Here is a 23,378-nt window from a genome sequence, read left to right as displayed (position 1 = left end):
AAACAACCACTAGACCAGGGTGTGATCGCTACCTTCAAAACTTACTACATAAGAAGAACATTCCAATACATTTTGGATAAATTAGAAAAGGACAATTTACTGACAGTTATTGATGTGTGGAAGAAATTTTCTATTGTGGATTGCATCAAACTTGCTAAGTTGGTGTTATCAGAATTGAAACCATCATCTTTAAATGCATGCTGGAAAGCTTTTGGCCAGAATGTGTGAAAAAGTAAAACCTTGTATCTTTGCATGCAACTGAATATCCTAATATCATCAGATTAGCACATGCAGTTGGCTTAGAAGGATTTGATGGTTGACAAGGCTGTTAGTGATGACGAAATAATAGAAGCTGTCCTTGAGAATCTCGATGAAAAAGAAAAAAGTGATGATGATGAAGAGATTCCACTCACTGCAGGATTAATTAAAGAAGGGCTTCAAATGACTAGTGTATTGCAGTCATTTTCTTACACATGATCCAAATACTGAACGAGCTGAATAGTTTAAACATGAACTGAAGTCATGTATGGTGCGATATGAAGAATTATACAAAGGTCAAAACAGGATCCCAATTAATTACAGAGTTCATGGTAAAAAAATCAACCTTCAGAATTATTGGAAATTAATGCTAATTTAGTTCCTTTTACTGAAGAAAATGTTTTACCATTGCAGTATGAACAGGAAGGCCAAAGTGTTTCAAGTGATGGAAGTGGTTTTATTCCAGTCTCTCACAAAAGAATGCGGCTACTGTCAGAAAGTGATAGCGAACAAAATGTAACTAATAATAATTAAACTAATATGCACGATGTATTTTAGCATTTTCGAATTTCCATTTTATTAGTGACACACTATTTTCTTTAAGAAAGATACATATGTATATACTTTGAATAAGTGTTTAAAATAAAAATATTCCATTAAAATTAAATAGTTTTATTCAATGATTTTTATATATTTTGATTGAAAATAACTTATTGTTCGTATCAGGTTTTTCAAATCTGGAACTTCTAATCTTATTTTCTTAAATAAAGAATTCATTCAGTATCGTATTCAATATATTAAACAGCTTTCATGTAATACTGCTTAATATTTTCCCCCTTAAACCATATTTTCTTCTGAGATAATTATATCTGTTGTAATTAATTACTTTTATTTTGTTTAGGTACCAGCATTTTTTACTGATGCAGAAAGAAGAGCCATGCTTGATGCATCAGAAATTGCTGGATTTAATGTCCTTCGATTATTAAATGAAACAACAGCTGGTAAGTTTTTGGGTTATATTAATAATATACTGTAATACTTATAGGAATTTAAAATATTACTAATCATCGCTTCTGTTTTTGTATTCAAATTCAATCCAAGAAATTAAGTCTGCATTTGTATGTAACTCATAGCAGATTGATAAATTTTTTTTTTTTCCCCTTATAACTTTTTTGCTGTTTTTAAACATTAAACTAGCTTTAAAATCTTAATTTTAAGATGCATACATATATTTTATCAAAATGTAGTACAGAATTTCATGTACTATGTTTTGATAATGTACATATCTTAAAATTAGGAAACTTTCTAGAGACCTGCATATGTACATCTTGCATACGCAGGTCTAACAAGTGACTTATCTTTTGGTGTTATTCAAGTACTGTTTTTGCAAAATTAATTTAAGTTTTATTTAAGTCACCTAATATTCAATTTCACTTCATATAGCAAAAATTATCCCCAAGAATGTGTGAATTTTCTTCCAATAACAGTTGTTCCTGATCAAGCAGTTATCATACTCATCAAAAATTAAAGGATCTTTTTGTACAACAGTGACAAATTTGGTAAAAATTATTTGGGTTCAAGCATGTCTAAGATGGGAGGAATATTTTTTTAGAGCCTTTTTCAACTGAAGCATAAACGGAAGTAATTTAAAAAATTTACTGTGCATGTGATAAATGTGTAGGTCATATTTTTGAATATATCACAGGTTTTTGAATTGAGACAAAAATTCATTCTAATACTGAATGGAAATTCATATCTGAAGCTGTGTTCCCTTTTTTTCCCAATAAAAAGACAAGCTCTCTACTTAGAAATATTAAGGGATAGGGGATATAAAGCACATTGTGTAGCATATTAAAAAATGAAGGTAGTAGTTAGCCTCATAACTTGGGTCATATTGTTATCCGTTTAACTGTAACATACCAAACAATAGAATTTTTAAATGTTTTTTCTCTATTTTTGTTGGTGTTTTGCTGTCTACATCCATGAATTAAAACTAGATACCACCTTGTATACTGCTAGTTGAATATTTCAACAAATTTTTTTTTTTTCTTATTTCATCTAAACTTATTCATTTAAATTGCCATCTTCACCACATCTGGTCATCACAGACCCTTTTATGTCGCATCTATGAAAGGTTATTTGCAAACCTGTAGTGCATTTTGTGCCATGGGGATAGGGGATAGAATTTTTTTTCCTCTATTTCTATCAATTATATATATATATATATTTTTTTTTTTTGTTAATTTTTTTTTATTTAGTTCAGAAACCATGCTCTAGAGCAGCATTTCCCAAACTTATCCGACGACAGAACACTTCACAATTCCTGAAATTTTCAGGGAACACCTTGGTTATTTAATAATGTAATGTATAGCTGATTTTTTATTATTAATTATTAATTAAACATCATTAAATTAATTTGTGCTGATTTTCATTGATATATCCCATTCTGATCACTAAAAATTTATAATATTATAAGTACTTACGAGTGAATGCAGACTTTTTCTCCTGTGTGCTGGTAGTTTTCCCCTCCTTTTGTACATTCTGGAGATAGCTTTGTAGGCTGGTGGTGGATGACTCACTATCTGTTGCATCACAAACACCTTCAATAAGAGATTTCTTAATACCAAAATTAAACAAAGTCCCTTGTCTTTTATTCATATTAAAATTTAAATCTGCAGGCCTATTACTTTTAAAAAATCACGGCACTTCGGTTTCGAAACTTTCACTTTACAATACGAACTTGCGAAGAAATAGTAATACTGAAATCTAGTAATACTGAATACTGAAAGTATTCAGTATTACTAGATTTGAGAACCAGATACAAACTGCATTGATCTTCAATTTTAATGGAAAAATTTTCTTTATACTTCCTTGCTGATTGGTCACTAACTTTTGCAACACAGATGTTATTTCTTTCAGTTTTTGAGAATATAGGATACGTCACCCATTGTTGTAATTGGCTTGCAGGCAATTTTTATGATCAGTCATAAACAACGGTATTCTCTTTACCGATTGTTAAAAGATTTCGATGTGTGAAAATTGATGATAATTAATGAATATTTCCATGTTTAAAAATATGCCGCTTGGTCACTGAAATTTGCTACACAGATGTCATTCAGTTTTGAGAACAGAGGATACACCGCCCATTGTTATAATCCACTTGCAGGCAATTTTTATGACCGGTCATAAACAGCGGTATTCCCTTTCCCAAATGTTGAAAGGGAATACCGCTATCGATGTGTGAAAATTAACGATAATTCATGAATACTTCCACATTTAAAAATACACGGCTTGGTCACTAACATTTGTTACACAGATGTTATTAGGCATTCTGGGTCTGAGCTTTTCGACATATTCACGAATATTATTCTCCTCAGAATATTTCCACTATAAAATATTTATTCATGAAAAATGCTTAGAAAACTAAATTGACAAATTCCAGGAGAATTTCTCACGGAACACTTATTTGCCTTCTGCAGAACACAGTTTGCGAAACCCTGCTCTAGAGGGCAAACATGAAACTTCAAGCTTCCAATAAGTAGGGCGGTGGTCTCACACTGGACAATGAAATTCATCCCCACCTAAGGACAGTCACGACATGCCTACAACAGGATTCGAATCCACAGCCTGCTTGTTGTGGAACAGGCTAACTGGTCGGCCAACCAGGCCAGCATTTGGCATATGATCCAGATTTTTGGGGGAAGAAAACCAACTTTTATTTCCTCAGTTTCTCTTAGTTTTTTCTTATTCTCTTTGAGTTCATGGTTGCATAAATCATCTGGAATACTCAGTTGCAAACTTACTCTGAACTTGCACATTCAGTTTTATCTACCATTTTTGTACGTGAGTACTAATGGTTCTTTGGGTCAAAGTTTTTACTCGCTCGATAGTCTATAATATAAAACTAATCCATATTCAAATTTTGTATATTTATTTAGATTTTTCACTATTTGTTTACCTTTACTAATAAACAGGGCTCCAGAAAAAGAACTCAGTCTGTTCATAAAAATTTCACTCACCCAAGGTATAGGTATACTTCATGAGTTTAAAATATATGCCACAACACAGCTCACAACAATTCATTTTGCGTTTTCCTTCTTTTATTGTTCATAATGAAGAGTGAATTTATATAAATTATCCATAAACAATAATTTAATAGGAAAGAAAATCAATAAAATTCACCAAAAAGAAGGTAGGTAGCATAGAGCCAGATTCTTTTTTTTGCAGTGCCACATGATCCAGTTTTTGACTGTTCTTTGCAAGATAATTGTAGTTGTTAAATAATAGAACAGTATGAAAAGCATTTTCATTTATGTAAAATGTTCAGGTATTTAATTACACTAGGCTAATTCATATTGTGAGCTGTGAAAATAAGCTTAGGACAGTACTATATTACAATTGTGCAAGGTGTGAGAAGAATAACATGTATAGATGTAACAATGTTTAATTGGATTGTGCCAATTTCAATTTTGGTGCTTATAATTACTGGTTTCTTTTGTTAATGAAATTATACTGTGAGAAAAAGCACAATTTTTTTTAATATTGTTTATTATATATATTGTGCTTACTGTACATGTGTGAGGTTAATATTGAACTAAATGAAATGCATTGATTTTGCTTATAAAATTTATTTATTGGAAATGATAACTGGTCTTAGTTTAATTCACGAGACTCCTTCCATAGTGGTAATGGAGCATTAAAGAGTCCTATATTCAAAGTCGGATATTTCAAAAATTGTTGATTGCCCAGAAATTTTGATGAATGTTCATAATTTGTCCAGAGTAAGGAATAGGTTTATGTGATTTTCTTATAAATTTTTGCATGAATGAAGATAACTCTTCTTCTTCCTTTCCAGTAATAGGCCTAGTGGCCTGTTATGGTCTCTTCTCATCTTTTCAAAGGCCATCCTCTATTCCTTCTCCCTTCTTTCACTCATGCTTTCTGTATGTTGTCTCCATCTCACTCTAAAACAGATATCACCTCAAGTTCCTTTAAGATATTGCTATTTCTTTTGAAGTCTACTCTATTATATCCAGCTGTTTTGCGCATGAATCTCATTTTAGAGCTTATCAGTCTTTTTCTATCTGCTTGAGTCCAGGCTTCTGAACCATATATTAAGATTGGTCTTGCTATTGAATTGTGGATTCTTATTCTTGTTTATCTTGCTTATTAAATTTGGATTGAATACCTGATTGATAGTTTTGTTATTCGTATATAATTGGTTATTTTATATTGCATGTCTTTCTCTTTTTCATAATAAAGCCCAGATATTTGAATGTATTAACCTGTTGTATAATATCATCGTTGATGCAGATTTTGCTTTTAATTGCATCTCGGCCTTTAAATGCCATGACTTTGGTTTTGGAAGTGGAGATTTCCATATTATGTTTTTGCTATTTCTTTTAATGAAAAGGCTGCTTTCTGTATTATATTCATTATTTGTAGATAATGAATCTTCATTATCTTCAATTAGAACCTGATCATCAGCGAATAAAATTGTATTATCGATGTTAGTGTAATCATTTATGTGAAAGGTAAAAGTGGTTGTTTCTCTCCACTCTCTTATAATATTGTTAATGTAGATATTAAAGAGGAGTGGCGATAGACTACATCCTTGTCAGACACCTGCATTTATGTTCTGTGATTCAGATTTTTGTGTTTCTATCTTTATTATAATTTGATTATTGCAACCAAAAGGAAAGAGAGAAAGAGGAAGACCAGTGAAGCCAGAACAGGCAAATGACTAATCCTTGAAGAGAAGAAGAAAATATAAAGTTAGAATCACTTGGTTTTCATGGACCATCCTAATGAAACTGAGTTGAGTTTCTTTCAGATTATATGATAAGTTCATTCCATGATGTTTCCCACCCACTTCACTATCTTTTATGTTAAGCAGATACTGAACTGTCTGCTGCATATCTCATTTGCTACAACTTATTGTACAAATGTGAAAAATTAGGCAACAAAGTAACATAACTCATACGTGCCATTATGTAAATTACAACCACACTTGTGATGTTGCACATGTGCATTAGCAGAACTAAAACATATAAATACTCACCAGGTGACAAAAGAAAGGTTGTCTGATTCAGTGAGTTAAGATTCAAGGAACAAGAGACAGGACTCGTTTGTAGAAACTTCTAAGTCTGCAAAACAGTGGAGGTCTCCAGTGTCCATACAGAAGGAAGTAACTTCATTTTAAAAGTATCTCATCAGCAGACTCAGAGGGATAATAGATATTTGTTGGAGCATTCATCAGTAGCATGCTGATGAATGATAACTGAGTTGCTATGGAAACACTTAAGCTCCAGCGAGAATTGTAGTGTTTGGAGTAGAAACTAGATATTATTTAGCTTACTGTCCGACCACAAATACGAGAACCTCAGTTGGCTCGACGCCAAGAAGAGTCAATTCATGTTGAAGGGGAGAAAGAAATAAGGAGATGTATGAATTGGTCACCAACATGCGAAATCATGTGCTTTATATGTGAAATTTTCCAACTGTTATACAAGCAAAATAGTTACCACTCTATAAACTACAATATTTGTAAACATGTAATAATAAACAACTCATCCCACAATACGGACTGATTACCCTATTATCAGAATGGATTCTCCTTCTGACATGCACAGAAGTGTCGAAGGGTCTCGCATCTGTGGGAGTACAGTACCTGCAATCAAAATCTTTAGGGGAAGGAGGAGGAGTCAGTTTATTCATGAGTAGAAATTACCACTAAATTTTCATTCCTTATCCCTGCTGTAGTTTGATAGAAACTTTAATGCTTATTTCTTAAAGTATATTGATATGTGTTGTGAACTCAAAGTTGAGTTATAAACCCTTATCAAAGTAGGACTTTGGGCTGAGAAGTTAACTTATCTAAGCTGCTGCTAATGGGAATTTGAACATTGTTTAAGGTTTGATTTGTGTAAACTTATGTACTTAAGTACTAAAGAGTGTAGTGCTAATGATTGTTAATTGATATCTGTAAGATAAGTTACTGCTGACTACCCATTATATTATGTAGATATTAGTGTTGTTCATATTAAAGCTTTTAATTTTTCAAGAAATAACTTATTCTAGAATATTAATTAAAAAAAACTTTATCTTCCTGTATTTCAGCAATGTTACATTGCCATCATCAGAAATCGCAAAAAAACACTGATATGTACATGAAGGCACTAACACTGGGCAAATGAGGCTGAAGAAAGGCAACAGTAGTCTGGCCTAGAATCCTAAAGTAGCCACCTAGTGGGCTAAATTGGAATGTCTTGGCCATTGGGCTAACGATCTTAAAATGTATGCTTCCCAAATTTGTTGAGGTTTGGAAAGTTCGAGTCTGAAGCAGACTCGAGGAATAGTCTTTCATAATTGTATTTTCTGCGATCTAATAGACTGGCCTTCTTCCAGCGTATCCTGTGGTGAGTGTCCAAAGCATAGTCAACAAGGCCTGAGTGGCTGTATTGGTGGAACCAAATATAGTTATTGTGTTCAGATATCCTGATATTGGCTGTCCTGCCTGTGTGGGTGTAGTAGGACAGTTTGCAACTGTGAGGACCTAGTATACTCCTGGTAGGTCTGGTGAATGTGACTGGTCTTTGGTGGAGGCAAGGAAAATTTGGCCAGGATTGGTGTGGTTTGTCAAGGAAAATTCTATAAACAGAGGGGGACAGCCATGGGTTCTCCACTCTCTCCATTCCTGGCCAATTTCTTTATGGAGACCTTTGAAGAAAGAAGCCTTAACCTCTGCCCCACATAAATCTGCTGTCTGGCTATGCTACATGGATGATGTGCTCTCTATTTGGCTGCATGGCCTGGATACACACAACACACACACACACACACACACACACACACACACACACACACACACACACTACAATTTCTTAACACACCTAAACAATCAACACTCCAGGATCCAGTTAACCTTCGAAAAGGAAAACAATCATCATCATCATCTTCCTTATACCCTCTTTTACTTTGCGGTGTCGAGGGTTCATTGATCATCGGACCTCACTCTGTTTTTACAGGATAAGGTGGTCAGCCTTATGCCCTGGTGTATCCTATGGCCTGTAGTGTTGAGTTCTCAAGGCCAGTTTGCCTGTTTGCGGGATGAAAAACCACAGAATAAACTGGGGGGAAAACCCTGCTGTCCACGCCCAAGACTGGCTAACTTGGCTATGGCTGAGGAAAACATCTTTTCCTCAAACAAATTTCAAGGAAAACAATAGTCTCCTATTCCTAGGTACTGGTTACAATTACATGCTATCTTGATGGATCCTTGGCATTCTCCATCTACAGAAAACCTACACATAGAAGTAGATACATTCACCAGCAGTCGCTCTCCCCCATCGCAACAATATGAGATTATAAAAACTATGTAACAGGGTAAAATTCATCAGTTTGGATAACAGTGCCCTAACTACTGAACTTGACCATATCCTTAACACTTTTTTTAGCCAATGGCTACAACCTCCCAAAAAATATTAAAACCACAACCCTCCTTCCCCTTCAAAGCAGAGATTACTCAAAATCTATAATGATTCCACGTATCTGGATCACTTCTGAAAAATTAACAAAAATCCTAAGATAATATGACCTTACAACCAGTTACAGACCACATAGGAAATTGGCATCTCTTACCTGCTTCACTAAAGACCAGCCACATCTCCTAGACCTAGCAGCAGCATACAAGGTCCTTTGCAGTTGCAAACTATCCTATGACCAAACAGGGAGAACAGCCAATATCAAGATATCTGAACACAAGAACTACATTCAGTTCCACCAATACAGCCAGCCACTCCCAACTTGCTGACTATGCTTTGGACACTTACCACAGGATACGCTGGAAGAAAGCCACTCTACTACGTCGCAGCAAATACAACTATGAAAGACTATTCCTTGAGTCTGCTTCAGATCTGAAAAACTTTCCAAATTTGGGAAACATACATTTTAAGATCGTTAGCCCAACAGCCAAGCATCCCAACTTAGCCCACTAGTGGCTCTGTTTAGGATTCTAGACCTGACTTCTGTTGCCTTTCTTCAGTCTCATTTGCCCAGTGTTAGTGCCTGCGTGCACATATCGGTGTATTTTGTGGTTCCTGATGATGAATGTGACATTGCCGAAATATAAGAAGGTATTAAAGTTTATTATAATTAATATTCTAGTAAATGTTATTTCCTAAAAAATTAAAAGCTATGTATAACCAAACCACCTTATGAGCTTGTCTACAAGAATTGCTATCATCCACTGAGATTCCATCGCACGTAAGGCCTGTTAATATATCAAGTTGAAGCTGAAGATATCCAGACAAGTGAGTTGATTAGCCTTTTTTTAAAATGCTTCTGGGATAATAATGTGATCCTGAATTGCGTTAAATTGAAACACCGATTTACGTCACTGAAGACTCTGCTCATTTACAGACAACACTAGCTTCGCTCTTCTACAGCAGCAGATTGCCACCACCTGCTTCTCCTATCCGACACCAATGAATCCATCCATTCCCTAGAAGAAGAGCTTGCCATGTTGCTGAACGCCGACCTTTGGATGATCCTTTCCATTATCTTGAACATTTCAGCAGACAAAGAATTTCGAAGAATACAATGTTGGCATGTTAAGAAATTTGAAAGTCTACAAAAAAAAAAAAAAAAAAAAAAAAAAAAAAAAAAAAAAAAAAAACCTCTGCTTCCAAACCTCAACTACCTCCTAACATGGTGATAAACCTATCATCTCTTAGCCTGAAGCAATTAACTCGCTCGCACGTGGCCATAACTTTGCAGTAGTACCTAAAAAAAAAAAAAAAAAATTAAAAGAAATTCCTGCAGAGGAAATAACGATACAAATAGAAGAGTTATTCACAGCTTTCCCAACCATATTGCCAACAACATCTGACTGGATGTAGCCAATGTTCTCACCCAAGCTAAACCATCAGAAAGCAACCTGCCAAAAAAAAGAATTTGAAGCTCTTTTAAAAAATTAAAAGCAACAATAAAATAGTAATTACCAAAGCGGATAAGGAAAATACCACTGTGGTTTAAAACTAATTCAATTACTAAAATAAGCTTGCCTCCTTACTTCTAGATCGTTCTACCTACAGACCATAATTCCACCATCACACAAATCAGAACACTTCATAGGCTCCTTAAAAAGGTTACCTCTTGGCCTATGGAAGTTACAGACTTAAACCTTATATCTCTAGGCTCCTGCCAGATATATGGACTCCCAAAAATCCCTAAACAAAATGTGCCATTATGTCCCATGTGGATGCTATTGATTTACCCACATACCAATTAGCCAAACATTTAGCCAAAGTGCTCACACAATATACTGACAACACACCTTCACACAAAAAAAATTCAGCCCACTTTAAAGCCAGTATAGAAAACTTCACACTCCAACACACTGACATAATAGTCAGTTTTGATGTCTCCTCTTTATTCACCAATATCTCACTCAAAGGTACCTTAGACCTCATCCAAGCCAAATTTCCTCCTGATATCTCAGCCCCCATTTCCGTTCACCATGAACTCAGGCTATTTCGTTTGGCAAGGAAAATTCTACAAACAGAGGTGACAGCCATGGGTTCTCCGCTCTCTCTCAACCTATGGCCAACTTCTTTATGGAGGCTTTTGAAGAAAAAGCCTTAAACTCTGCCCCACATAATCCCACTGTCTGGCTATGCTACATGGATGACGTGTTCTCCATTTGATCACGTGGCCTGGATACATTCCACAATTTCTTAACTCCGCAGGATCCAGTTTACCTTGGGAAGAGGGAGAACAGTCATCGTGGGGAGATGACATTTAATCCGGGGGAGGGGGAGAACTGATTAAATGCCAGATTGATGGATCCCTGGCATTCTTCATTTACAGAAAACCTACACATACAGGTAGATACATTCACCAGCAGTTCTCTCCCCCCCCCCCCCAAAAAAAAAAAAAAAAACAACAATATAGGATTATCAAAAGCCTATATAACAGAGCAAAATTAATCAGTTTGAATAACAGTCCCCTAACTAGTGAACTTGGCCATATCCTTAACACTTTCTTAGCCAATGACTACAATCCTCAAAAAATCCAAAAATATTAAAACGATGTAACTTCCCACCTCCACCCCCTTTTCAAAGCAGAGATTACTCAAAATCTATCACTATTCTATATATCCAGGGTGCATCTGAAAAATTAACAAAAATCTAAAGGAAACATGACCTTACAACCAGTTACAGACCACATAGGAAATTGGCATCTCTTATCCACTCAATCAAACACCAGTCACATCCCCTAGACCAGGGGGGGTGGCCAACCTTTTATAGTTCATGCATCAATTTTTTCATTTTTTAGTTAAGATGCGCCATACAAACTTATACCGCTTTTCAGCTCTTTTAAAATATGGTAATATGGATATATTTAACAGTTATGCAGAAATGATTTATTATATATATGGTAATATAGGCACTTTTAGCAGTTTTAAATAAAAGGATTTCTTATAAAGACAAGATAAACATTAATTATTTTATTGAGACTTTTGAAATTACTTTGCTTTTGCTAAGCTTGTAATGTTTGGAATTAAATCAGTTACAGAAAGCATCAAACAATTTTTCAAATTTGAATCTGCGACCGTAGTTTGTTCTTAATCATTTTCATCGATGAAAATGCTTGTTTGCATCTGTATGTAGTTCCAAAATGACAGATATAACTCTGAGCAAATTTTCTCAGTTCTGGAAAATGTTCACAGGGCAGCAATCGCCAGAAATTAATTATATCAGAAGCATCTGGGAGTGGTGGAAGTTCATTAAATTTCATTTTCAATAAAGAATTGGTCTTAAAATCAATAAATTCCATTTGTATGTTACTGGGCATCGTCAAGATTTTTTGTTCGGTAAGTGAAAAGGGATTTATAAATGCAAGCGTGCAGTCTTCTTCTTCGGCAAAATCGCTAAAACGACTGTTAAAGGATTCTTGCAATAATCTGAGTTTCTCAGTATATTATGTAAAGTCGCCATTATCTTCAACAGATTCACCATGTTCTTTTAAATGTGGAAATTGACTTAAATCCCAGTCTTCTAACTGGGAGATGAACAGTTTTAATTTCATTTTGAATGCACTGATGTCATTTACTAAGCTAGGAAACAATTTGTTCTTGCCCTGCAGTTTCAAATTTAGATCACTGAGGTGGCTGGTAACATCAACTAAAAATGCTAAATCAAATAGCCATTTCTCATCACACAACAGGGCTTTTTCCTCATGCAGCTCATCCTTCTCTTCCAGAAAATTACGAACACTTTCTTTCAGCTTCCAAAATCTACTGAGAACTTGTCCTTTAGAAAGCCAGCACACCTCACAATGAAGGATGAGATCACCATATTCCATATCTAGCAGTTCACATTATTCTCCGAATTCTCTTATGTTTAACCCTCTTGTTCTAATTTTATTCACGTGCTTTACAACTGTTATCATAACATGCTTCAAATTTAGAGTTTTTCCACACAGAGATTCTTCATGTATAATACAGTAATGCTTTAGTAGAGAACGACCTAAAAACCTTTCAAGTAAAGTTACAGTCCCAGAAACTCTACCTACCATTGACGGTTCTCCATCAGTGCAAACACTGATGAGCTTACTAGAATCTAGTTGTTGATTTTCTAGACATGACTTTACTTTATCAAATATGTCTGACCCCTCTGGTTTTTCCATAAAGTGACTCAAGACCAATAAGTTCTTCAAAGATGTCAAAATTACCATCAATTCCTCTTATAAAAATGCTTAATTGGGCTACATCACATATGTTGCGGATTCGTCCAAGGCTAAAGAAAAGAAAGAACAAGCATGAACATGGTCTTTCAATTGATCAGTAACATCGTGGGAAAGTTCTTCGCTGCGTCTTGTAATTGTTTGCTTGGACAGAGCTATTTGGTTTACTTTTCTTTCAACATTCTTATCACCAAGACATTTTGCAAATTTTTCGAGACAGAGCTTAACAACTTCCTCTCCATTAGAGAAAGGCTTGTGTATTTTAGCCAACATAAAGGCAATTTGATAAGATGCCTCCAGCATTGTCATGCTTTCACAACTTCGTTTCACAAATATATTTTGTCTCTTTTTTATTTCTTCCTTTTTCTTAACCACATATTCTTTCTGCAACTCAGACCCAGGAACTAACTTCAGTTTTTCTTCTAATTCAGCTTGATGTTTTCTATAGTGTCTTTTAAGATCATGTCTTCTATTATCTGAGAGAGTGCTTTCACAAACAATGCACAACGGTTTTCCTGAAGGACCCGCAATAAATAAGAACTCATTTTCCCACAGTTCATTAAACTGGCGCTTGCTATCACCTTCTGCTTTTCTTCTGCTCATTTTCTTTTGCAAAGTAATGGGTAACTGACTGTAAAAAAAATTATTTTAAAAGTAAAGCTTATTATTAAATAATTTATTTAATTAATTATTTTATCGTTTTAAACATTATGAACATTCAAAAACAGTTCTACAAGTTTAAGATAAGATTCTTGTTTTCATGAAGGCCTAATACAGTTCTGTAAGTTTAAAAATCATATATATATATATATTTTTTTTTCCATAGAGAGTTTTCGTCTCTCTCCCTCTCTTGTAATATATTATGTCCAATGAAATACGAGATCGCTTCTTGCCATAAAACAGTCGATCAGCTGGCAATCACACACACAACCCAAACATCCTCATTACGAAAGCTTTGCTGATGATCAATTAAATTTTAGCAATAAACCTACCATACGTAAATAAAAAGTAAAGATATTGTATAAAAAAACATAAAAACACACACACACAAATACACAGAATAATTGCAGGTTTCACTAATCAGCAAATTAGGGGAGTGGGCAAGAACTTGACATATGCGTTCAAAATGAAAAAAAATTATTTTTAAATTTACAGAACTATATTAAGCCTTCATGAAAACAGAAATCTTATCTTAAACTTAAAGACTGTTAATAAAAACATAAGTTCGAAAACACAGAATTGTTCACTCACATCGAATCAGAAGTTCATCGTACATTATGACACCAGAGTCAGCTGTAAACTGATTGAGTAACTGGTGACGCATGTCAGCATTTGCTGGTGCCTGTTGCTTCAAGATCAAATAAGTATAATAAGTGCGCACTCTAGAATTCAGTGGTAGGTTAATTGTGTGTTTTTATATATATACGTATAAATTGTATACAAATTTTTTTAAAATTTTTCTCTGGGGTTCAGTGCGCCACTTTTTGCGCATGCGGCATAGGTTGGCCACCCCTGCCCTAGACCTATCAGGAGTATACCAGGTCCTCGCAGTTGCAAACTGTCCTACTACACTCAGAGGCAAGACAGCCATTATTAGGATATCCGAAAACAAGAACTACATCTGGTTCCACCAATTCAACCACTCAGGACTTGCTGACTATGCTATGGACACCCACCACAGGATACGTTGGAAGAAGGCCACTCTATTACACTGCAGCAAATATAAGTATGAAAGACTGTTCCTCAAGTCTGCTTCAGCTCTTAAAAACCTTCCAAACCTCAACAGATTTTGATGCACGAGATTGTCCCAATTTTATGAAGCATACATTTTAAGATCATTAGCTCCGCGACAAGACAACCCAATTTAGCCCACCGGGGGGGGGGCTCCGTTTAGCACTCGAGGCCCAATTTCTGTTGCCCTGTTTCAGCCTCATTTGCCCAGTGTTAGTGCCTGCATGCACATATCAATGATTTTTGCGATTCCTGACGATGGCAATGTAACATTGCGAAAATACAGGAAGATATTAAAGTTTTTTACGATTAATATTCTAGTTTACGTTATTTCCTGAAAAATTAAAAGCTATGTATAACCAACTTATAAGCTTATCTGCAAGAATGTTCATATTAAATTATTGTTTAATTAATCTCGCCATTCCTGAAGTCTGAACAGTTGCCTTCCTGTTTGCTGTTTTAATTAAGAGATGCCCCTCTTATCATAATCACAAGATGAATCTGTTTTCTCACCCCTCAGGACATACTGAGTTTGCCATTCACATGGGTCATAACATGATCTATAAAATATAAACTAATAACTAAGTCAGTATTGATTAGAATATGTGATGTATTGACATTTTCTCTTGCAGTGGCACTTGCATATGGATTTTACAAAAATGATCATTCAGAAGAAAAGCCTAAACATTCCATATTTGTTGATTTGGGTAATTCATCACTACAAATTTCTGCATGTGCATTCACAAAGGACAAATTACAGGTATGGTATTGAGCAATATTTTGAAGTTAATATCTCAGCTTATCTTCAGAACAATTTGCCGTTAGTTATTCTCTGTATGGCTTAAAAACAAGCTGAAGAAATCTGTTACTTGTACAAAGTTATATAATTTTAACTGAATTATGTAAAATAAATTTTGACTTTACTCTTTTCTACATGACCAGTTTTAAAATAAAAGTGTCTTTTTAAAACCAATGAGTGGTCAGCCTCTTAGTTAAGAGGTTAAGATTTAATTTCTTGTCTTTGGGTTGGATGGGAAGACAACTAAATTGTCCATTTACTTAAGTATGGCTCAGTATCAAGTATGTATTATTATATTTGTTTGCAGTACATGCATGACAGAGAACCTTTTGGCATAGTTGTCCTTGGTGTCAGTTTATTTTATTTAAAAAAAATAAACTTATTTACTTTACTGAACAGTGAAGTAAATAAGTTTTGAAATTATAGTTAAAATATAGCAGTAGCTATATCCATTAGGCCTGCGATCTAATGGATAAGGAATCGGTCTCCTAATTCGGTGATTGCAGGTTCGGATCCTGCCAGGGGTATTTTGTTGAAAGATTTTTAGTGCTGGGACCATCACTGTTTAATTTGTACATAAATGATATAGGAAATAACCTGAAAGGAAATATTCAGCTGTTTGCTGGTGATGCAAAATTAGAGTAATAGTTAATCAAGGTGATGTGGAGAGCTTGAGGATGGTTTAAATAGACTATCAATATAGCTAAAAGTTAATGGATGTCAGTTTAATGTTGAGAAATGTAAAGTTATGCATTTTGGGATAAATCGATTACAAGCTGTGTATCACATTGATGGCCCTGTACTCCAGGAAATAGATGAAACTAGAGATTTAGGGGTGGTTGTAGACAGAGTTAAAGTTTAGAGGATGTGTTGCTAAGGTAGCTCATAAGATTACTTGGCTACTGAAGAACACACTAACAAGTAGAGATACTTATATAGATCCTCTTCATAAGACCTTGATATGCTCACATCTGGATTACTGTGCTCAAGTCTGGTATCCTGGGGTTTCTTTGGGATGAGGAAGATAGATTGAGGGTGTGTGGATTGCAGAAGTTGGTTGATGGAGAAAAATAGAGGATATGATAGAAACATTTAAGTTGCTTAAAGGGTTTTATTGGAGATATACAGGGGGAAATGTTTTAGCACTTATCTAGAGGGAACAGAACAAGGCTTCATCCCAGAAATTTGAATAAAGGTGTGGTTAATAGGTGTGTGAGGACTAGATATTTTGTTTGGAGAGTGGTGAATGAATGGAATGGGTTGCCAGAGTCGGTTGTGAGTGCTTCGTCTGTTAACAGGTTCAAGGAGAGGTATGATAGATTGGGTCTCCCGCAGTGCATCTTAGGACACCATCACAGTGCCAGTATAATAGCAATAATAATAATAATAGTGTTCTTAAAAATAGAATAGACCCATCTTAATGTTTTTTTCTTGCACTCTGTTATATAATTATAAAATCATTTTGATCTACTTGACTCAAGTTCAAATAATGAACTGAACACTTCAAACAGTTATTTTCTTCAGCCAGTTTTGGTGTTTTAAGGTGTTCTTGAAATCAAAATTCCTTTTTTAAAGCAATATTCCACATTAATCAGAAGTGGTTTGACAGATTGACATCCTAAGAGTGATGAATAAGGGGAAATTAATGGCAATCCAGCAGCCTAAACAGCTGACAGCTTTTGAATGTGGTGAAGGCAGAATGAGTGATACCGTTCCAAAGAACAGAAGTAGATAGAATGAAAAGGAAGTTGGTAATTTGAAATAATTTGAAGCTGAACAATAAATGGATATTGACCAGCAGTTAATCATATTATGATCTTTGAAGAAAGTGGCTGAATGATTGCCATTTCCATAGAACATAGGTATTTCTAATGCCTATTTATTATGCCTTAAGGCATAATAAAACACAAATAATTATTTTTTGATATTTTCTCTCACAAAATTTAGAGATCATCTGTATGGCAAGTCGGGATTGGCAGGCTATGCTCTGGATATTCACATAGAATCAGATGGAGAAAGACATCTATATTTATTACATAAGTCATCACAGGTCTATGAGACTATTCTTAGAGTCAGCATCAGCTATGAGGCACTCTCCCAACCTCAACAGGTATGGTTGCATTGATTTACCAAAGATCTGGGAGACAATCATTTTATGACCTAATAGCCAGACTTCTCTGAATTAACTTTGTAGTTATCGGACCATGGACGGTACCACATAGGGACATTAGATGTCATTTATGATTTAAATTGTTTCTACAATTACTTGGTTCAGTGTTGTGTGCCTGTCACAGTTTCATTGTGCTCTGATGATGCTGGGTAGAATGTTAGTTATACTGTTAAGCTTTATTATGGACCATTCAGATGCGATTCAGATGAAATTTTTATATAGTTCCACAGGTGCATTAGGGTTTTCATAATTTACACTGAAAAAAAAGAAAAATGAGATATCAAATGTCCCATTTTTTTTCTGACCTGAGGAGAGAGCTTGAGATTTCCTCAAAAAATTAGAAAATTATTTTCAAAGATCTAAAATACACTATTTTGACTACAAAAATTGTTAATTGGAATAAAATTAATATACTAGACAAGTTTAGGTGTTAGCTATTATTCATAACTTATTTTAACAGTTGGAATAAGTATTGACCGACCTATTTCATGGGATATTCGGTTTAAAATGTCACCACAGTGAAGTGTGGATCCACATGCGAGTGTAAATCAGGATTGTCACTAAAAGCAAAATGTATTGATGCTGAGGAAACAGCCGTGTATTGCATCAGAAGATGCACCACAAATTGAGATGGGTTCTTCAGTTGTAGCCAAATCTGCTTGGGAGTGGAACAAATGTGCTTAAGATATATATGAAAATAATAATTAGAGAATACTATATTTGGTTGGTATATTTGAATTACTAAAAGGTGTAAATATGTGAATCAACGTTTGGTTATATTTGGTTAGTATATTTGAATTACTAAAAGATGTATATATGTGAATCAACATTAATGAGCATTTGAGAATGGAAAGTATAAGGGAGAGAAAGAACAGGCATGAATAAAAATGCTTTCATTATTGTCAAATGAATAATTACATTTGTGATACTATATGCACTCAAATTCATGGACTCAAAGGAGAAAACCCAATAAGAAGTAAAATAGTGATGGATAATAAAATATTAGAACAAGTAAATACTTTCAGATACTAGGAATGTGATCTGTCTTTTTCTTCTTTGTATGATAGATCACATCCCAAGTATCTGAAAGTATTTACTTGTTCTAATATTTTATTATCTATCACTATTTTACTTTACTAAAATATCAAACTTTGTCAAAGTAAATGGCATCTCTAGTACAAAAACACACTAGAATCGGACTATATAATGTCTTGTCAAAACGAACTCTACTATATGGAAGCAAAACATGGACCATAAAAAGGAAAGATGATAAACAATTTCAAACAGCAGAAATGAAGTTCCTCAGAAAAACAGCTGGATATACCAAGTGGGACCATAAAACAAATGAAGAAATCTTACAATCCCTGAAAATAAAACCGATTAATTACTACATAAGACAGTATAAACAAAAATGGCTATAACATTTAAATCGAATGGACAACAGCAGACTACTGAAAATATTATACAGATACAAAATAAGTGGAAAAAGAAGAATCGGAAGACCAAGAAAGAGATGGCATGAGACCGGAACAGGCCACTTGGCCAAGAAGAAGAAGTGATACTCTATACACATGTTCTATAAGTTGCTAGATGGAGCGAATAACATGTGATCTTATAAACTCTAGACATTAAGTTTTCATTTATGATGGGTATAAATAATTAAATGTCCAAAATTAATTAAAAAGTATTTGAGGAGAAAATTTTGGAAACACTTAAATATCTGTAATACATCTCTAGCTACTTCCAACATTCCATCACAATTGAGAGAAAGCCTAATAATACCAACACCCTAGAAAGGCAGTCTGAACAACCATTTCCACTGGAGTTCTTTGGGGAGACCCTTTGGAACCATATCTCTTCATTATTACCCTTGATTATGTATTCATACTTACAGATTTGGCAGGACAAACTCACATAAGCAGTCTGTTTTGCAGACTGCTTATGTGAGTTTGTCCTGATTGACTCTAAAATTCAGACTGTTCAAAACCACTGAGATAATTTATGTAAAAAATGCAGCACTGATCAGGTCCTACAGAATAGAAAGAAATATTAGGCTAAATGACTACTTTTTTGAAGCAAATAATTTTCAGTATCTTGTTCCTACCTTGATATTCTGACATGGCGAAAAGAAAACAAAGCTCTTCTATTCCACAAAATTCTAACTAAATCCATTCTCATCACTACATATACCAAAATTCATCTATACAAAACCACCAGTTGAGCCATATCTGGGCAACATATTTATATCTGGGCAATATATTTATATATGTTGCCCAGATATTGAACATCACTACTTAGTTCAACATCATTACTCAGTAGCACTAACAACATGCCTTCGAACAGTACCAGGATATATATATATATATAGCAAGATCACATTCCTAATACTCTTGTTCTTGAAGAAAGTCAGCAAAGATCCTAACAGAAACAACTCAAAAAATGTCAGCTTAGTTGGGAACACCAACTTAGACACCCATCTTCACCATCTGCTTCATCGTTAGTGTTCTTCTCTCTACAGCCACCTGATGGACACAGAGGAAGATCAAGGCAACAGTTTTGGCAACACATAAGCAAACTTCTTTTTGAAGACTATTCTCATAAACCACCTGACATTTAACATAAAACAGAGCAACCTGGCTCACTTTCATCTTATAGACTTTAACTCTGAAATTTTGTTATACGAATATTTCTGTATATAATCCTTATTCATAAATAATTAACCAATAATAAACAGTGGCTGTATATACATTGGGTAGCTTAATAAATAACTGTAGGGTGGGGACTAATCAAATGAACTAATAATGTTCATCAAGTATTGAGGGTGTTCCATTAGTTTCTGACCTGACTAACTTTTAGAGGCGATAGAAAGAAAACAACTTTGTCACTTTTCAGCATAATCTCCTTTTACTTCAACACACTTTTCACATCTTTGAATTAACATTTCTCTGCCCTTGAAAAAATAGTCTGTACTTTTGTCTGCAAAATGGTTTAAAATTGCATCTTTCACCTCATTGTCATCTGCAAATTTTCTTCTTTGAAGGCCTTTCTTCGGTTTCAAGAAGAGGTAGTAATCACTGGGTGCTAGTTCTGGGCTGTAGGGTGGGTGTTCAATCTCCTGGAAGCCACAGTCCTTCACTGCAGCCTTTGCAACATTAACTATATAGACTAGAGCATTGTCATGAAGCAGGTTAACACCATGATTCAGCATTCCTTGTCTCTTCTCCTTTATGGCATCATGCTGTTTGTGCAGGAGTGAAGCATAATATTCTGTATTCACGGTGATATTCTTGAAGTCAATCAAGAGAATTCCCTGCCAGTCCCAAAAGATTGTTGCCGTGATCTTCTGAGTAATCCTGGCCTTTCTCGGCAGTGCTTTGCCTGGTTTGCATCACTTCGTGGATTCCCTTTCGGAAAGAGAATCATAATAAAGGACCATGATTTCCTCTCCAGTGACAATGCATTCCAACACTTCTTTCTAATTCCCTTGGCAAAGCTCTAAAATCTTGTGTGAACAGATCACACGATGCTCCTTTTAAATTGAAGAGAGAAGTCAGCCACATTGCACTGACCTTCATGTGAAGCTACTTGTGAATGATGCGAAAGACGGTTATTATAGAAAGCCCCAACCTTGCTGAGATTTCTTTGAGTTTCACCCATCTGTCATTGAGCAGTTCCTCAACATGAGAGACATTTTCCTTAGCCATCACTTCCACACGCCGACCATCACAGTTTCACCTAGTTTCCTAGGTGAAGCTGTTTAGCCCATTCCTTCACTGCGGAATATGAAGGCGAAACCCTTCTTTGGTGAAAAAACTTGATCAGAGTATTTAATTTTTAATATTATAGCCACTTAGCATGCCACGTGTTAGTTAAACAAGCATCTCCAACTGAATGACGCAGTAGTGAGTTGAAACTGGTACACTAAGCTCCTCATAGATGGTGCTATCTGTCACACACAGTGTTTTTAAATTGACGTGAATTTTGCATGCCTACATGCATATAATGTAGGAAACTTTTGGAACCTACCTTTAATTCATCTAGGTGTGGCAGGAATATATGTAAGTTGATGAACAGCAAATCATCTTATACAATTTTTTATGCTTGTTATGTAATTTATTTCTGCTTTATTTATATTTTACTTTGTTTTCTAAGAATTCTAAGCATTTTCTTTTATTCACTGATGATCAGTATACACTTTTCACAGAGTAATATATACATAATTTCTGATCACCATTGGAATTATTCACTATTTTACAATTTGTAAGTTCATTACATAATTTTTTGTCATTAGCTTCTTTTCTGTCTTATCAATAATAGATATCTTACATATGATAGTCTGTTTTGTTTGAGATCAATGAATGCAGTCCACTTCTTATAATACATAAGATTCATTTTTATTCAGGAATAGATATAAATTTTTTTTCTTACTATCTCTCTCTCTCTTCTTTCTGAAGATTGGAATTAAAATGTTCCAATAGTGTGGGGAAAAAAATACTGCAGAAGCAAGAAAAATAAGTTTTATTTTATCACTAAATACACTACAGAGATATTTAGTCAGTGTGCTATAGATTAAAACTTGCCAAGAAATTATATTCTTGTTTTATCCTTTATTCAAGTGTAAGCAAACAAAGTTTGTGGGTGAATTACATTGACAACATAATATAATTGTATATAGAGGCTTAATGACCTTACATTTAATTGCCTTTGTGTTCCATAATGCACACACCCTTTCAGATGTGTATAATGCTATGCATTATGGGAAGAACCACTACTTATACAAATGTATGGGTCTTCTCCAAAAACTAGGCTCAGATCACTAACCTCAATAAGTGACAAGGATCATTTTAACTCAATCACTCAAAGATATTCAGTGGTGGTTCTACCTCAGTGTAAAGGCCATGCCACTAGATGCTATACCATAGGCTAGCATCAAATGGAATGCAATGATCACGACCACTTCAGCAGGTCCCACGTTCATATGGAAATCCAAATCAGTGGGAGCCAAATCCAGAAGAGATACCAAGGTTTAGTTAATGCATAGATCATATATTTTGCATATACAAGTAGTAAAAAGTTATATCATCTTATTGAAATTCTCTGGATTAGATATAATGTAGGAAGTTTTTTTCACTTAGTTGCAAATTAAACTTGCCAAGATCAAAGTGCAATGGCAATTAAGATGAAGTCAATTAGCCTCTATATGCAAGTAGCCTAGTCGTGAATGTTTTGCTTACACTTGGATAAAGCAATATAATTTCTTGGCAATTTGACTTGAATTTGCAATCAAGTGATAAAACTTCCTAAATTCTATGTACTATATTTAGCAACAACTGCAATTATACACAACTGAAATGACATTTCATAACGAAAAACACATAGATTTCTACAGTTTGCTATATACATTCAAGAAAATTTTATTGTAGTGCCAGATATCTAACTAAATACATTTATCCTGACATCCTATTTCAAATTTTCAGTTGCAAAAAATATAACACCTGTTTGTCATGTAGTCATTGAGTGCAGAAAGCAAACAATTTATGTTAAGCAATTTTTCTCTTTCTAAAGCAAATAAAGATATATTTATAAAAATAAATTTAACTGACTAAAACCCAAGAAAATAAATTTATTTTTATAAATGTATACATCCCGAGTAAATCCTAATTTCAATAATAT

The 23,378-nt window shown here is 34.5% G+C and overlaps 1 protein-coding gene across 1 annotated transcript in view; it reads left to right on the top strand.

The window, feature by feature from the left end:
* LOC150105699 (97 kDa heat shock protein-like) overlaps positions 1-23,378 on the top strand; it is a 207,079-nt gene that overhangs the window by 31,094 nt on the left and 152,607 nt on the right. The window contains exons 4-5 of the mRNA XM_090395021.1: positions 1,160-1,259; positions 15,369-15,496. Of these exons, the coding sequence (XP_090251147.1) occupies positions 1,160-1,259; positions 15,369-15,496 (228 nt within the window). The remainder of the gene's footprint in view (positions 1-1,159; positions 1,260-15,368; positions 15,497-23,378) is intronic.

Source organism: Typopeltis vanoorti, chromosome 6 (assembly GCF_054136105.1).
Source record: "Typopeltis vanoorti isolate ZY-2024b chromosome 6, IOZ_Tvanoo_1.0, whole genome shotgun sequence".
NCBI lineage: Eukaryota > Metazoa > Arthropoda > Arachnida > Uropygi > Thelyphonidae > Typopeltis > Typopeltis vanoorti.
The sequence above is the reverse complement of the archived record's forward strand: the minus strand, read 5'-3'. Positions and strand labels throughout refer to the sequence as shown.